General features: G+C 40.7%; 1 protein-coding gene across 2 annotated transcripts in view; it reads right to left on the bottom strand.

The window, feature by feature from the left end:
* Positions 1 to 18,172, bottom strand: part of RPS6KA3 (ribosomal protein S6 kinase A3) — a 102,894-nt gene extending 84,722 nt beyond the window's left edge. The window contains exon 1 of one of the 2 annotated variants that reach the window (XM_004587809.4): positions 17,834 to 18,172. In XM_004587809.4, the coding sequence (XP_004587866.1) occupies positions 17,834 to 17,902 (69 nt within the window). In that variant the 5' untranslated portion in view covers positions 17,903 to 18,172. The remainder of the gene's footprint in view (positions 1 to 17,833) is intronic. The other variant, XM_058658446.1, reaches the window with a different exon arrangement.
* Positions 18,173 to 18,621: the final 449 nt, after the last annotated feature.

The following is an 18,621-nucleotide window of genomic DNA, read 5'->3' as shown; positions in this document are numbered from 1 at the left end:
GAACCAGCTGTTGTGGCCATTTGGGGAATGATTCAGTGGATGATCTTTCTCTTTGTCTCTCTTTCTCACTGAAAAATCTGACTTTCCAATAAAACAAATAAATCTTTAAAAAAATAAATAACAGGGGCCCGGCGGCGTGGCCTAGCGGCTAAAGTCCTCGCCTTGAACACCCTGGGATCCCATGTGGGCACCAGTTCTAATCCCAGTGGCTCCACTTCCCATCCAGCTCCCTGCTTGTGGCCTGGGAAAGCAGTCGAGGATGGCCCAAGGCTTTGGGACCCTGCACCCGGGTGGGAGACCCGGAAGAGGTTCCTGGTTCCCGGCATCGGATTGGCGCGCATCGACCCGTTGCGGCTCACTTGGGGAGTGAAACATCGGATGGAAGATCTTCCTCTCTGTCTCTCCTTCTCTGTGTATATCTGGCTTTCCAATAATAATAAATCTTTAAAAAAAAATAACAAACTTCTCACATTTCCTTTGATTATCGAAGCAATCATCTATGAATAATCTTATCCTTCTTTCAAGCACTCTGATTTTGTCTAATTGCATAAATAATTTTTCTAATATGTAAAACTGAAGTGAAAATAGCAAGCATAGTTTCAATGATAGTGACTATAATATGTTTCCATCAAGTATGATACTTGCATTTGGTCTAAGTTTTTAGGAGCATACCATTTTGTTCTTTTTAGTAAAATTATTAAAAATAAATTCCTAATCGAGACTAGACATTTTATCTAATGTTTAACTTTCCCTCCTTACCCTTGATCACAGTTACAAGTTACAAAAATAAGAGGTCCCATACACCCTTCATCCAGCTTATCCCAGTGATAATAGCTGACTCAAACTGCTGTTAAAATCAAGAAATTGAGGGCCCGGCGGCATGGCCTAGCGGCTAAAGTCCTCGCCTTGAACACCCTGGGATCCCATATGGGCGCCAGTTCTAATCCCGGCAGCTCCACTTCCCATCCAGCTCCCTGCTTGTGGCCTGGTAAAGCAGTCGAGGACGGCCCAATGCATTGGGACCCTGCACCCGCGTGGCAGACCTGGAAGAAGTTCCTGGTTCCCGGCATCGGATTGGCTCAGCACCGGCCCGTTGCAGCTCACTTGGGGAATGAATCATCGGATGGAAGATCTTCCTCTGTCTCTCCTCCTCTCTGTATATCTGACTTTGTAATAAAAATAAAATCTTTAAAAAAAAAATCAAGAAATTGAAATTACTATAATTTATTCAGATTTCACTGGTTTTTTCCCAGTACTCATTTGAGTGTATAAACTCTATTCCATTTTGTCACATTCAGATGACTTGTATTTATCAGCACAGTAAATAAACTGAACAATTTATCATCACCAAGCTCCTTCCCTCACATTACCCTTTCATGACCATAACTTCTTCCTTCCCTCCCCTCTTCCTAATCCTTGGCAACACTAATCTATGCTCAAATTCTATAATTCTGCCACATCAAAAACTTCACACTGAAGCTGATATGCTAACTTAACTAGCGAATCTTCCACCTGTAAGTGCAGGTAACCCATATGGGTATTTGTTCATGTCCCAGTTGCTCCACTTGGAAAACAGTCAAGGATGGCCCAAAACCTTGGGACTCTCTATGCACATGGGAGAACCAGAGGAAACTCTTGGTTCTTGGCTTCAGACTGGCTCAGTTCAGCTATCTGGGCCATTTGAGGAGTGGTCCAGCAGATGGACGATCTTTGTCTTTCTTCCTTGCAAATCTGTCTTACGAATAAAAAAAATACTTAAAAGAAAATTTTAAAAAGCTTCATACTAAAAAAAAAAGGCTTCATACTAAGTAAACTATACAATACGCAAATATTTTTCCACTCAGCATAAACCCTTTGGAAGTCATCCAAGTTTTATATACTGATGATCAATTCTTTTTCATTTGCAGAACAGTGCTACCCAGAATGGATGCATTACAGATTATCTAACCACTTACCCACTGAAGGACATTTTCTAATTTTTGGATTTATAAATAAGACTGCAATGAACACATATGCATGTTTTTATGTGGACAATTAGGTTTCATTTTTATTTGGTAAATGACCAAGAATGCATTTGCTGAATCATACTATTTGTTTAGCTTCTTAATAAATGGCTAACTATCTTCCAGATTCGGCTGCACCATTTTGAATCCTCAGCAGTAATGTATGAGATCCAAGTTTCCTGCATCTTCCATCAACATTTTATATCACTAACTTTTTGTAACATCTACTGGATCACAGTATTTAATTCTTATATAACTGGATTTGTTTTGCTACTATTTTTTTGAGGATTCTGTGCCTAAATTTTTTAGTTTTTTTTTTTTTTTTGTCTGTGGTTTTCTATACTGTCTTTGGGTTTTCATACCAAGGTAGCACTGGTCTAATAGAGCGAGCTGTGAAATACTCCTGCTCCAGTTTTTTTTTTTTTTAAGAAACCATGCAGAGTTCATGTTATTTTTATTCTTTACTTCTGATGTCTCCAGTCTATTTTTCCTTTCACTTTCAAGAACTACCTTTAATCCATTCATTCCTTCAGGGTCTTCAACTAACTCATTCTTCTAGTTTTACTACATCTAAGACTGTTCTCTTTTCACTTTTCTGAAGATATTTTCATTGGGTACAAATTATACATTTTTTTTCTCCAGAATTTAAAAAATAGTGTGCTATTTCCTTCTGACTGATAAGAAATCTGCTGCCATGTGAATCATTCCCTATGGCAGAGCTTGCTTCTTTCCTGATGCTTTAAAGATTTTGTCTTCAATTTTCAAAAGCATGATTTCAAAACTTAGAAAATACCCATGAAACTCACTATCTTAACCATGCTCAAGTGTACTTTGAAACAACCAGTAATGAAAACTTTTCACTCTGCAATACTGGAAATTTACACTTATTAAACAATAACTCCCTATTTCTAAAAGTTTGGTTTTGATATTTCAGTGCATAGATTACTTTGTATTTATCTTATGTGGGGTTCAGTCAGTCTCTTGAGTCCATAGAATTGTCTTTTGTCTTTTCAGGTACATTTTTATTTGTCTTTGACATTGTTCTCTATTTTTAGCATGGCTGCTTCAAAATTCTGGTCTGGTTTGAGTATTCAACCCAACAGTTAAGATGTCCGTTGGGATATCTGTACCCCACCATGGAGTACTTTGTGGGGTACAGGTCCTGGCTTTGGCTCCTGGTTTCCTGCTGGTCAAGACCATGGGAGCAGTACTGATGGCTCAAGCTGCATCTCTGCCACCTGCATGGGTGATGTGGATTGAGTTTTCGGCTTCTGGCTCTGGTCTGGCCCATTCCTCACTATTGCTGGTGTTTGGGGGATGTGCCAGTGAATGAAGGATATATCTCTGTCAGCCTCTTAAATAAATATTTTAAAAACACGTTCTTTTAAAAATATCTGTTATTCTTTTCCATTCATATGATTTTTCTGTTTCTCAGTTTAAGTGACTTTTCAATGTCTAATGGACATCTTAGACATTAGATTATAAGACCCTGGACACTATTTAGTCTTTTTTAGTGAGCAATTTCTGTTGAGTTATAATGCGAAGGGAAGGTGGGTGTATACTTGCATGCTGAACTTCTTCCAGGGTGCATCAACACACCCTCAAAAGTAGAGCAATACGCCATACTGTTTGGGATGGAAGTACAGCTTTACCTGAGGCTCTAGCGAAAGTAGGGCAACATTGCTTTGTTGCCTCTGAGTAGGGATGTAAGCTCAACTCCTTACTGGTTCTCACCTATGACAGGAAAGAGGAAAGTGCTGGGCTGACTCGTGTGTGTATGTGTGTGTGTGTGTACACACTAGAGAGTCAAAAGTTCAGCTCCTCCAAAAGTCTGGCTTACAGGAATGGGCAGAGGGGAAGTAGAGTACCAGCTGTTTCTGTCATATACCACATTATAGATAAGGTTTATCTCTCCAGTGGTCCCATTAACATCAGTGGAGCTGAGAAGCAGGGTTTGGAATCTCACAGTATCTCATCCATCTTGTTGTGTCCTGCTGATACTGAGTGAGGGTAGAGGTTTAGTGTGGAGTAGCCCTGCTTCAAACCCCTCCTAAGTTTCATTAATTCTTGGTTGGGGTGGAGGCTTAAAATTGGTGTTGGATTCCACCGACAATACCTTGGCAAATACACAGCCTCCTTTCACATAGAGTTGGGTTGGGGTCAGGTAAGATCATCTCCCTGCACAGTATGCCAAAACCACCAGCAGGGGGAACCAAAGAACTACCTGCTTTTTTAAGGCAAGGAATGGATGATTAGGTACTGGATAGCCCTAGCTAATACCAGTGGGCTGGGGAGACAGAGCATTCTTACTTGCTTGGGAGTGGGGGCGGGAGTTAGTAGGTTTTTTGTCATTGGTGGTGGTGGTGGTGGTATTTGGCTAGGGTAAACCCAGAAAGGTTTGATCTTGTTAGGCTATCCTTTCCTCAACTGTTTAGCTAAAGAGAATAAGCTTTTCTTGGAACTCTGTGACTACTGGGTTGGTTTTTAATTGCATACTTTTGCTAACACCATGTTCAGGATATATAGGAGGCATATATGTGTTATTCTAATGAGTCCCAAGGTCTTCAGGCAGTCTATCTTTTTTTTTTTTTATCATTTTCAGAGTACTATGTTACGTGTAAGGTGCTTGAGTTGTGAGGAAAAACCTTGGAGGAATAGGATATCTATCTTGGCAGAACCAAGAATCTATGTCAAGTGATTTACTTTCACATTGGAAATATTTTTCTTATTTCCTACAACATGTTGAAAAATGCACTATGGAGAACTGTTAAAATGTGCTAGATTACAATTTTCTCCAAAAGATCCAATTGCATCTATTCATATTATCCCTGACTATTTTGGTTTTCATGGCATTCAACTGTATGTCCACTAACTTTTAGACCATACTACGAGAGCGAGCGAGCGAGAGAGAGAGAGAGAGAGAGAGAGAGAGAGAAAGTAAGAGAAATTCTATTTAATTCATTACTATCTGTATTATTCTATAGACACTCAGAAGAGCCAAGCTGGGGGGGGGGGCGCAGATCACTTTAAAATTCATTTCTACGTTCCTTTCAATGAATTCAAGGCAAATCTTCTTAGTTGCATTTCTCTAAGTACCCTCCAGCTTACTGATATCAAAATACATTTTCAATATTCCTCATGATTTGTATTCACTGGCAGCAGGAATTTGAGAGAAAGGAAGCAAGCAGGGTTTTCCTGGTGTCTGCATTTTTACTTCAATTTAAACACCTGTATATATCTATCTAAAAAGGACTGTTAGTTTTAAAGATTTTAGACTTTGTATTCTGAGCGACCTTCAATTAATTCCCATACTTTTGCTTTAAATAAGAAAACAAGAGTGGGTCTTGCTTTGCAGCACAGTAGGCTAAGAATCACACACGGGAATGCTGGTTCAAGTCCTGGCTGCTTTGTTTCCCAATTTAGCACACTGCTAATGTGACCAGGACAGCAACAGAAGGTGACCCAGGTGCTTGGATCCCTGCCACCCATATGTGGGGCACAGATAGAGTTCCTGGCTTCTGTCTTCAGCCGGGCCTAGCCCTGGTTATTGCTACTATTTCAGAAGGGAACCAACAGATGAAAAATATTTTTTAATTCCCTGTCACCCTTCATTTCAAATAAAGAAATAAATATTTAAAAAAAAAGAATATGTAGAGTAAGAAAACTATAGACAGTCTAAGGAAAAATACCAGTCCTCTATGTTTTCTTTTTCTAACTTTCTACAATTAATTTTTAACTCCTTATTATGTTCTTCAAGAAATTCTGATCTGGTGGAGAGCAGGGGTACAGGATTCTAAGGCAATTCCATAGAACTTACAGCTCTATTAACCCAGCTAGAAAACTACTGTTTTAGAAAACTTGTACTTGTCACATCAAAAATGAAGAAATCTTTAATTTAAAAGTAAAAAACAAAACTAAAATTTTCTGAGAAGAAACAAATACATAACACGAGAAATTTCTGTATCAGTACTACAGCAAAAACTCCATTTAAGTCACCAGATCTGTACAAAGTAGGCACACAAATTATGAACACAGATGGACAACAAACATATGAAAAGATCCTTAACATCAGCATCAGGAAAATGCAAGGCAGAACAATGAGACATCACATCACACCCACTAAGATGGTTAAGTAACAAAAAGATAATAACTCATGTTAGTGAGAATGTGAAGAAACAAACTCAACACACTGCAACTAGTAATATAGAATGAGGCAAGTGAATTGAAAAATAAGTTTGGCAGTTCCTCAAAATGTTATACACTTACCATATAACTCAGCAATTTCACTCCTAGGTACATACATAAAAGAATTAAATATATATATTCACATAAAACATAAATGCTCACAGCAACATAATTTTTAATAGGTAAAAAGGTAGAAACAACCCAAACATCCATCAGCTGATGCATGAGTCAACAAAATGTGATGCAGCCATGTAACGGAATACCATTGAGCCATAAAGAAGAATGAAACTTTACTATATATACCAAAGCATGGACGAATCTCAGAAATAGCAATGTTAAATGAAAGAAGCTAGACACAGAAGGCACATACTGTAGGATTCCATTAATATGAAATGTCCGGAATAGGCAAATCTAGAGACAGAAGGTTGTTCAGGGGAAGGGAACGTGAAATGGGGACTGTGAGTATGGGTTTTTTTCCTGGGGTGATAAAACTGTTCTAAAATTATAAAATGGTGATGCCTGCACAACTTCTGAATATGTTAAACCCAATGAAATTTATATTTTTACAAGTGTAATCTTTATGGTATGTAAATTATATCTCAATTAAAATTTAATTAAGGTAATTTCACTTAACAGTTTAAGAGTCTTTTTAAAACCTTCAATTATTGTGTAAATTCTCTTTTAATTTTCTTTTTCATATACTATAGAAACTTAATTGTTAACTTTCATGATTGAGCCAGGTCCCATTTCCTGACACTTTAAGGCAAGATCACATAAATTTTTCTGAAAAGCTGCAAATATAAACAGGTAGTGACTTAATAAAATGCAAAGAACAGAGCACATTTGCTCAAGCATACACTTAGATTTTTTTTTCAAGGACAATCTAGGCAGTCTCCATTTTCCAAATGAAAGGTATTTTGTTTCATTTGTAAGACAGCTGTTTAGAAATCATAAAGCATTTTCCCCTACAAAGTCAAATGCTTTTTCGCAGGCCAGCTCACAAAGGCCTGTGTAACCCACACTGTCACCCAATGTTACCAGCATTTCTAACTACCTATGAACTGTGTACACCTTGTCTTTCTTAACAGCAGCATTCCTAGTTCCCCAGTTCAGATCTTTGCAGGTCTCCTGGTGAGAGGAGAGCTTCCTGCTACAAATGTAGAAGGCATTTACCTGCCTAGATCTTTATCCTCTACAGTACCACATAAATAGCTACTTACGCAAACCACCTGGATGCTTTTTTCCCAGTAGGAGATTTCATCTAGACAGGTACTTATCTACCTGTTGTTCTTAATTCAAGCAGGACAGTCTAGTGCAAAGTCAATGGAATTGGCACTTGGCGCGACTCGGGTTTGAATGTTGGCTCCTCCATTTATTAGCTCTGCTAACAAGAGCAGTTGACTTAATTTCTCTAGGCTTTGGGTTCCTCACCTGTAAGTTGAGGACAGTTATGTCTACCTCATTCAAGTTGATGTATACAAAGGCTTTCAGTAAATTTGTTTCTTTTCATCCTTTCGCTGAAAGGAAAGAGCAACGGTCTTGACACACCTGCCACCCACCACTTATTTGTAGGTAGGTCTGCTCTCAAGTTGTTTTTGTAAACTAAAAACCAACCAGATTTCCCAGATTTAGAAATCAAAGCTAAGGGAAGGCTTTTAGATTTTGAGCACTTGGTTACAGAAAATAGGGAACTGCAACAAGAAAGCAGAGAAAACATAATATTTGAGTCTTCAAGCATTGTGGTACTTTGAGAATTTATATTTAAGATAGACATAATAAAATATTTCAGCTTAATTAATATGTTCTGGATGGCAAACAAGTTTTAGTAAAACGAAATGAGCTGCACACCATAGTTCTCTGTCAACATATGACCTGGGGGCAGCTCTGCCTCAATAGGTCTCAATTTTCAAATAGGACAGGACTCAATAGATAGGTCGTAGCTCTAAAATTTTATGCTAAATTAAGAATAAAATCTGTCATGTTCCATGAAATATTACTGTACTTTCCCAATTTTAATTACGATAGTATAGTGAAAGGAACATAATATTAAACTTACCATGCAATAATTTATTCATCCAATAACACACAATTATATCTATCATGAAATTATTCTATTTTATGCCTCTATCCACAGCTCAGCTCACTAGAACTTATATTATTTATATATTATTATATCATACTATTATTATATTGATAGTTGAATTTCTGCCAACATTTGGGAATTATCATTTGTATGAGACACATCACTATAAAACTAGTAACACTGGAGGAACAGCAGAATGGTGATTTAAGGGGAACGTATCACATACGGCATCAGGCTAGGAAAGGAATAAGAAAAAACCTAACTGTAATTAGAAAAAAAACGTATTAAAAATATAAGATTACGTAGTTTTTTGAAAGACAGAGTGATGTGGCTGTGGAGTTGGCTCACTTCCCAAATGAGCTCATCAGCAGGGAGCCTACACTCCATCTGGGTCTCCTAAGTGGAGGGCATGGACCCAGATACTTGGACTACTTATCACGCCTTCTTGGGCCCCACCAGCAGGCAGCAGCACTGGAAGTGTGGCACTCAGGACTGAACCAAGAACTGCTAGAGGATGCCAGAGTCTCCAGTGGCAGCTTAAGCTGCTGGATCACAGTGTCTGGCTCATTCACGTTTTTATTTGGAAAAAGACTTAAGACTATTAATTCCAAAATTCAAATAATAAAAGATAGAGTTACCAAAAAAAAAACCTAACACAGAAAAGGGGGACTTAATTTAGAACTCTGATTCATACAGTAGCCAAGAGCCATTGGCAACTATTAAACTTATTAAAAAAACTCATTTCCTTGGTCACACTTCAAGTGTTCAGTAGTCACGTTTATCCAGGGGCTAATGTATTCACAGTACTTCTACAGAAGTTTTACTTTTTAGAGGTCAGCGTGGTGGCATACATATCAGACTAATCCTCTACCCATGGTGCCAGCATCCCATATGGGTGCCTGTTTGTTGCCCAAATGGTCCACTTTTAACCCAGCTCTCTGCTTATGGCCTAGGTCCCTACGTGAGGGACCCAGAGGAAGCATCTGGCTCTCAGCTTCAGACTGGCCCAGTTCTGGCTGTGTTATTTGGGGAGTAAAAGAGGATGGAAGATCCCTCTCTCTGTCTCTTCCTGTCTGACTTTCAAGATTAGTAAATAAATCTTTAAGATTAAAAAAGAATTTTTCCTGTTTCTCTTCGCTTTTCTGGTACATGCTTCTGCCTTTAAGTGTGAAAAACTAAGATCCCATTCTAAGTAGCTAAGTTTTTTTTTTTTTTAACTATGGGCTTTACAGGATTTCTGGAGTGAAGATTTCTTATAAACTACAGCTCTTAAGATGTCCAATCTATTAATGTAAAAAGGATCTTTTGCTTCAGGCTATCATTTAACATCTGCTTCCAACATATATCAAATGACTGAACTGAGATTCCTGTAACAAACTTTGAGGACCAAAGGATTAGAGTTAAGCTCACAGAAATCTGGATGACCAGGTCAGATTAGTAGATGAGATCATGACCATATATAAGATTATAAAAATCAATTTACATAGCAGACAAAACATAACTAATGTTTATAGTCCATAAAAAATCAGATGCATTAGTTAAGATAAAGAAATTTCACTTACAACATGGAAGTGATCCTACTTATATTAACAGAGAATGACAAGAAATCTCAAAGTGTTTTGCATTTACATTATGTACAGTATCTAACATTTAGGCAACCAGCAGCATTTCATGAGAATAACAAACAAGGAATCACAATGTGGGGCCAGCACCTTGACATAAAGCTAAGCCAGGCTGTTCCACTTTCATCCAGCTTCCTGCTTATGGACTGTGATAACAGCAGAGGATAGCTCAAGTCCTTGGGCCCTTGCACCCACTTGGGAGGCCAGAAAAACCTCCTGGCTTCAGATCAGCACTGGAGAGTGAACCAGTGGATGGAAGATTCTCTTCTCTCTGAAACTCTTTCAGAAAATAAAAACAAATCTTAAAAAAAAAAGACTCACAATGTAGAGATCTAACTGCAGCTAGACCAGCCAGCTAGTTTTCTACTTTATAGCTGCCAGCCCTTTAGTTCATTTTTATGTTATTTTCTGGCTGACATTTTCAAAACAAATTAAATATGCATAGCAGGTAATGCCACTACTTGAGCCATTTTGTTATGATATGTTAAAAAAAAAACCTTCCAGCCCACAAAATCCTTTATGATTAAGTAATATGCCCAACAGAATATATTTAATACCAGAGGTATGTGTACATGATGGGCAGACTCCCCCAAGCCAACAAAATGATGATGCTATATTATATAATTTGGTAAATTGTGGCTTTTTCTTGAAGATGAGGTCAGAACATTTCCAAGCTAAAAAACAGTTGCATCAGGGCTGGCACCGTGATGTGGCAAGTTAAGTGGTTGCTTGCTACACCAATATCTCCTACAGAAGGAGCAGCTGGAGTCCTGGCTCCTCTACCTCCACTGCAGCTTCCTACTACTGCACTCGGGCAGGCAGCAGAAGACAGCCCAAATCCTGGAGCTCCTGCCACCCACACAGGAGACCCGGATGGATTTCTGTTCTTGGGTGTTGAAAGTATTTAGGGAATGAACAGAAGCCTTTTCTCTCCTTCTCCTCCCTCCCCCTGCCTCTCTGTCATACTACCTTTCAAATAAGTAAATAGATCTTAAAAGGCTGCATCAAAATATTACTACTAACTCTAGCAATCTGCTCTCTAGTGACTTCAAGTTAGAAATGATGAATCAAATAGGAAAGGTAGGCAGATTGACAGTGGCATATGATAAAAAAAGAATTTTCATAACCATGAATATTAGAAAAAAAGCTGTAATATAGTCAATTAAAGATAGCAGCTTACTTGCAGGCACTACTGGATCATATTACTGTAGTTATCACTTTCCAAAACTGTGTTCTGCGGAAACACTTGCGTCCTTTGAGACCTCAATAGGAGGTTCATGAAAAAGAGGTTGGCACTAAATCTCAAAAAGTATGCATTATCAGAAACTATATAAAGATACTGCTTAAATCTTTTTTCACTCCATTCCCAAACACTTGATTTATAGTATCCTCTCATTTTTCTCAGAGGGGAGAATGGCTCTCAAGGGGCAAAGACACACCTTAAAATATCACATATCCCAATTCTTCTCGTTTAGAAAATATTTTATGTACTGTTTTGATTTCATTAAACATCAATACCACATAACAAAGAAACATACCACAAAGTCAAACAATACATTTTGACAGGGAAATCAAGATACTCAAGTCATATGCCATTAACCAAAACACATATGTTTAGACAAAAGGAGAGAGTGATATATCATACTAATTTTTTTCTCTACAATTGAAATTAATACAAATGATGGATTCTAAAATATAAAAAGGTATGCACATTTATTTTTGTATGCTTCAGAAAAAAATTACAATTTTACCTATTGGTGGTGTGTATTTTTAGCCATTTCTGAAGAACATACTACCTTTAAGAGGCTCACAGATAAGGTATTCAGCAATCAATCAATTAAACACATCATCTACTAGTGTCCTACACATTGCTAAGCAAAAAAAAAAAAAAAAAACACTTGAGAGCCTGGCACAGTGGCTTAGCAGTTAAAGTCCTTGCCTTGAATGTGCCCCGGGATCCCGTATGGGCGCTGGTTCTAATCCCGGCAGCTCCATTTCCCATCCAGCTCCCTGCTTGTGGCCTGGGAAAGCAGTGGAGGACGGACCAAAGCCTGGGGACCCTGCACCCGTGTGGGAGACCTGGAAGAGGCTCTTGGCTTTGGACTGGCTCAGCTCCAGCCGTTGCGGCCACTTGGGGAGTGAATTATAGGATGGAAGATCTTCCTCTCTGTCTCTCCTTCTCTCTGTCTGACTTTGCAATATAAATAAGTAAATCTTAAAAAAAAAAAAAAAAACCACTTGAACAGCGAGAAGACGTGAAGATATTTTCCTTCTACAGTGTTCAGAATGTTACTTAACTGATGCTTCCATTTAAGAATTGGGAAGGGCAAAACAGCAAAGCTCAGGAATTAAGAGTTCTATTCACATTATCCTTACGATTATATTCAGAGGTCACAATGATTGTGTTTAAAGAGATCAAGTAAATCATTTTGAATTATTTTGTTTGGTTTTGGAAAAATTACCTCAGAAGAAAAACAAAGGACTTTTTTAGACAGTTCTGTGAGAAAGGATTTATTTTAGCCAGGTACTAAATCAAATGCTTTACTTTTATTGCAATCCCATGTAATTCACCATAATCATAAGAGGTGAGTATTTTCCTCCCTATTCTATAGATTTAGATGTTGAAGTAGAGACACTAGGAACTTATATAAGGCTAAAAAGTAATTAGCAGAGCTAGCACTCAAATAGATATTTAAGGCTCCAAAGCTTAGATTAAAATGTTGCCATTAATCCAAATTGTCCCACAGAAGCCCTAAGTTTTAGGTGATAAGTTTATATTACTAATATACTTGCTAAATATAAGCCAAAATACATATAAATGTATCATGTAATGATAGATTTAATTATCTTTAATGATAGAGTAATAGTTCTAGGAAAAATATTTTATGAGTTACATGATTTTAATCATTGGATTAAAACAAAACAGATTATATATATATATATATATATATATATACATATTATAAAACAGGTTCAGCATAGAATGAATCCATGCAACACATCATATTAATCATGTCATTTAATCAATAAATTATATAGGTCAGGAATTGTTTTTGTAAGATGTATACAGTGCACTTGTATTTGTTTTCTTGTATTTGTTTTCATTTTACCCAACAATTAAGATTTAAGGGGTGGGCACTTGGCTTAGCAGTTAGGATGTTCCCATCCTACATAAGGGAGAAGTACCAGGTTCTACATCCGCGTCCAGCCCCTGGCACCAGCTTCCTGCTAATGCAGACCAGGACAAGGCTGCAGGGCTGCCTCGGATGACTGGGTTCCTAGCCACCACTGAGAAAGCTCCAGCCCTGGGCTTGGCTGCTGCAGGCATGTTGGGAGTGAGTCCACACATGGGAGCTCTTTCTTTCTGTGTACCTCCCAAAGAAATCATTTTTTAAAAGATCTATCATTATTTTTCTTTTCTCATATGCCTTTCATATTAAATCAATAAGCCACAATGCCGAAGATCTGATAACTGGATGACAGAGGTCACTGTCTTAATTACGAAAGAATACTACCGGGGGATATTTCCTATTAGCTGTTAGAATGCAGGGTTTTTTTCTATGCAAACCGGGGAATGGGATATGCAATCTATATTATACATATTGCCTCCATCAAAACACAAATAACTGAGCACTACCACGCTCATGCATTACCAGGGAGACCACCAAGATGTCACTGTTGTTCATTATAATCCGAACTGTTGGCACTTAAGCTCCCAGTTCGCATTGGATGCACCAAAGCAATCTGACCTCACTTCTCTGAGCATGCAACGCTGCAGCAAATTTTGCTAGCTATCCCAACAGGGATGTTTCAGCAGACGGTAACTTAAAAAAAAAATACTCAGAACAACTGTTTTGCAATTCAGATAAGAAATCTAGGTTTTTGATCCATTTTATCATTTACCCAGTATCAAGTCGTTGGTCAGGAGTGCACATCTCCCTTGTGTCATCTTCCAACGTAAATACAGTATTACAGCCATCGCAATTTTCAGAAAAAGTAAACTCATTTCTTTAATCTGATAAAAGTTTATTTTTTCATGTGCAAATTTAAATGCAGTTAGTTTTAGATTTTGGATCTAATCTATCAGCACAGGGTCAAACTGTCGAAATAAAGCATGCTACACTAAAAAAAAAACACACACACCTTGACACATCACAATCACTGAAAACGATGCAGTTTTGAGAAATGTGTCAGTTACTTAGTAGTTGATGCAGAATAAGATCTGCTGACTTCTCCCCAAATCTTCGTTTTGTACAAAGAGAAAAACATTCTGAAAGGTGGTGAAAATGAAAAAGCAAAGACATTTATTAACAAAACTTATTTTTCAAAATCATTTATCATACTTTAAAAGAAGGTTTTCCCTACAGATAAGGAATTGTACTATCGATAGGGTAGAAATACTACGGAATCTATGTACTGTATTACATGTATACTCCAACTGTAATACAGAATACTATAATCACACATGTTCTCCAAAGACGACCTTCAACACAAGGCTCTCATTTTGTTGTAGTAAGAGCTTTAGAGAAGTAATATTTTCCAATGCATGGGGCGGGGGGGCAGTTGTTATTTAAAGGAGGTCAAGGTGATATTTGTATACAACACATTATTGTGGCTATTTTTACATAACACATTTCCATAGAGGAAAAATAGCCACTTTAATTTTGTTATTTTGAAAACTGTTCATTTAGATTTACTATCATTTATACCTGCATGACCACTACTGGGAAAAAAGAACCACTCCAGATTTCAGATTAGGATCTAGTGAACACTGCCTCTGACCGCAGTGGCAATGCATCCGTAAACAGGAGGACCATAGTTCTTGACATGTCTTGTAGACAAATATCGAAAAAAAAAATCTTTAAAGAACTTACCAAATAGTTCTGAATTCACCTATACCATTTAGGAAGTGAACTTGTTTTTTATCTTTTACCAACCTGTACTTTGCTTACATAGTACTTCCTTTATTATCCTAAACATGCTTCTTTAAACATTTGGCCTAGTTTTACTCTATCATGTTATAACCCATGTTTGAGTTCAACCACAAGGGTTTTTTTGTTTTGAACACCATGAGACTCCTGTGAGGTCTCAGAGCAGGAAGGCTGGTATAGAGGAATGAAGAAACTGTTTTAAGTAGACACTCAGGGCTTTTAAAGTTGTTCAATTTCAATAGGAGATTAAAATGATAAGAAGAGATAAGATTTATAATTACCCTGACCTTCATGATTCACTTAGCAGATATTTAGAGAGTCCAGAATACATATGTGCCAGGCATTGTGTTAAATGTTGAGGATTTGACAGAAAAGTGAACTGTTTTCAAGTGTTCAGTTTATTAAGAATAAGACCATAAACCTGAATTTCTATTCAAACCAACCCTGAGATGGTTCAGCCTGGGGAGATTCTGATGCATCTACTCTGATGTTACCGTTCCCCGCCAGAAGCCTGCTGGAGGAGCCGGCACAGGGCATCAATGCTAGACCTTGCAGTGGAAGTTCCCAAGTCTCTCCTCACGGCCTTTCAATTTTTTTTTCTTCTCAAATGGTAACAGATCATTTACTTGAAACAGCTGAACAACCAAAGGAAACAAAGTATCTAAAGGCAATTAGTTAAAATCTAGTTTGAATAAATCTAGGCTGTGGTCGGCTCTGTTTCACGTACTTTAATGCCAGAATAACAAGAAAATTCTCAGAACATGGCAAATTGTGGAATCCTATCTGCCAGGTTCCGGAAAACACAACACTAACTGCAACAAGGCTTTACTAAGTGAGAGCTGTTTCTGAAAACCCATGGCTTTGAACTACGGCCTAGGTATTCGGCCCTCCAAAATTTTGCACAAAGGATTCCAAGCAGTCACCCTAACATAAAGCAGACCCTCAATTGTATCCACCTGGCTGCAAATAAAGGCTCTGCCATTTCCTATTTATGTTTGTGCCCTTAACCTCAGAGCCCGTTTCCTAATTTGTAGCAACAGGGACCATAACGTTGCCCTATCCGGTCCTATGAAGGCAAAAAATGAAACATGTAGCACAGTACCTTGCATACAGTAGTTGCTAAATGAATTAAATAATACTTTTTTGCCTTCCTCATCCAGATGGGTGCTACATAGACAAAAAAGGGTAAAGCGGAGTCTAAAATTCTTTCCTACGTATCAACACATGCCAAGCACACATGTGCACTTTAAGGTATAACTGTTAATGTTGATATCTTTAAAAAAAATAAAGTTAGGCTCAAGGAAAATTCGATTTGCTTGCACAAATTCAGCACTTTAAGAACATTTACTAACCTTTGGCTGTATCATTTAATGCAAAACCATATCTTAAGTTAAAAAAGAAGAACAGTCCTCTGGCATACAGTTTTGCACACTTCCCATTCAAAAGATGATTACACATTCTAAATTTGGCTTTCTTATACAAGATTTCTATTAGGCTAGCTAACAATTTTAAATGCAATTCTAGTAAATCCGCCTGTATTTAAAAACATGAGTTTCTTCCTTCTTTTTAAATAAGATGTATCATTGTGTTTCCCATGGAATAGCAGCTTTTCGTTTAGGTTTTAAAAGTACAATCCAAGATGCAAAATGCTAAGCACCAATCGGAAGCACTATTGCAACTCTGCTTGTGTTAAGAAGAACAAGTAAACATTTTTACACAGTAGCGAGGTGACTGGGGCGGGGGGGGGGGGTACGAAAAGCAATTTGAACTGATCTCCCCTCCCCCTCCATTACACAGAGAATGCCAGTGTCCCGCATCTCAGATCTAACTGAGCCTGGGTTTTACTGACGTAACCAGTAACCCTATCCACCGCTCACAGTGCAGAGGCAGGCAGGGCAGCGGCCGCCGCCAAGTACACCACTCATCAGAGCCTGCCCCATTCCACCCCCGCGTTTCAGTCATGCTTTCCAGAAACGGGGTCACTCACTATTACACACACGCAGCCGATCATCCTGGAATCCCCCAAAGGCCGCTGCGGAGATAGAAGGCAGCCAAAAAGTCAAGAATCGCAGACGCGCCACCATCAGGAATTGATTTTCGACTCCGAGGGGAGCGCTGATACCCAGGAAAGGCTCTGGTCTGGATTATTGTCGCAAACCCCGAGTTGGTTCCGGGACAGGGTGGCTGCGAAAGGCTCGGCGCGGTGATGTGTCCGAGGGGAGCCTGTTTTGCCCCTTCTTTGGGTACACTAGGTTTTTGGCACTCGGGTGGGTGTCTCAGGGCCGGTCACCAGATTTCGGCAGAGGAAATCAGAAAGCCCTTTACGGTTGCCGCTGATCTCCTTGACTATCACCCCCTCACCTCCACGGACAGGAAACTCAAGTTAAACTCGCGGGGACCGAGTCCTTGAGCTCGGCGACCTCAGAAACGAGGGCTTTAGGGGAGACGGAGGGCCTCGGGTGTCCACTTCCTTTCCTGTAGCAGCAGAAACCGCTGTAGTCGAGGTGGACAGACAAAATCCTTGGCTGTCCTGCACCCTTGTCCGAAACGCCCAAGGGTCTAGAGCCTTGCTCCCTTGCGCCAGTCTCTCCACCGCAGACTCCCGGCGCTCGCTGAGCAGCTCAATCCACATCCTACCCTAATGGCCCTCGAAGTAGCCTAAGTCCGGGTAAGCCCCCCGACCCAGCTGGGCCAAACTTCGCAACTCCTCTCCGGCCCCCACTCCGCCTACCGCTTCCCCCACGCAAAGTTGATGAGAATCGGTCTCTCGCAAAGCCCAAGCGCCCACTCCAAAGCCCACGCGCCGCCACACCGGCAGCCTCCCGAGCGAGGGAGGGAGGTGAGGGTGCGAGTGGGAGGAATAGACAGACGGGCAAGCAGACCAACCCAAACCGGAATCCCGGACCCGGGGAAGACGCGAGCGGTAGAAGAAGGGGCCAAGTGGCCGGCTCGGGGCAGGGGATCGAGCCGGCGGGGGCGCGCCGACCCGGGCCACCCCGCTGCACTCACCTCAGCGCTGTCGGAAGGGCTCTCCACAGCCATCTTCTGCCACGGGTCCGCCAGCTGCGCCAGCGGCATCTTCCCCCCCGGCCCGCCGCCTTCACCGCCTCCTCCCTCCCCGCCCGCCCCGCTCCCTCGCCGCCCGAGCCCCACGGCAGCGGCGGCAGCAGCAGCGACGGCGGCAGCAGCGGCGGCGGCAGCAGCAGCGGCGGCGGTGGCGGCCCCGTAGAGGGCTCGACGCTGGCACCGATAGCCCGAATGCCGAGTGCCTTGGCCGGAGACGCCCGCACAGGGAGCTAGAGCCTTGCGCCGCCGCCGCCGCCGCCGCCGGGCACTGGGTCTCGCCCCTTTCTTCCTCTCCTCCTTCCGCCGCTGGGACTACGGCTCCGCCCCCCGCCGCCGGTTCCCGCGCCCGCTCCCAGCCGAACTGGGACCGCCGCGCGTTTCCCCACTTCCGCTCACAACATGGCGCCTAAGCGATACCTGTCTCTCAGAGCGAGGCTGGGCCGCCGCCACCACCGCCGCGCGCACCCAGGGGTGGGGCTAGCGGAGGACACGCCCCGGGCCGCCACGCTCCGCTCCTCCCCTTTTCCACCCTCCTCGGTCTTCGCCCCAGCCGCAGCTTCTGGGCCTCGCCTACTTTCAGGAAGAGCTGGCCCTAGAGATCTGGGGGCGTCGGCGGGAGGCGGGGAAAAGAAATGGGAAAGCCTGGAGGGGAGAAAGGCTGAGAGCTATCACGGATCCTAGAGGTCGGAGATTCCTTGGGAATGTGAGAGAACAATGGTCCTCGTCCAGTA

Source organism: Ochotona princeps, chromosome X, assembly GCF_030435755.1.
Source record: "Ochotona princeps isolate mOchPri1 chromosome X, mOchPri1.hap1, whole genome shotgun sequence".
Lineage (NCBI taxonomy): Eukaryota > Metazoa > Chordata > Mammalia > Lagomorpha > Ochotonidae > Ochotona > Ochotona princeps.
The sequence above is the reverse complement of the archived record's forward strand: the minus strand, read 5'-3'. Positions and strand labels throughout refer to the sequence as shown.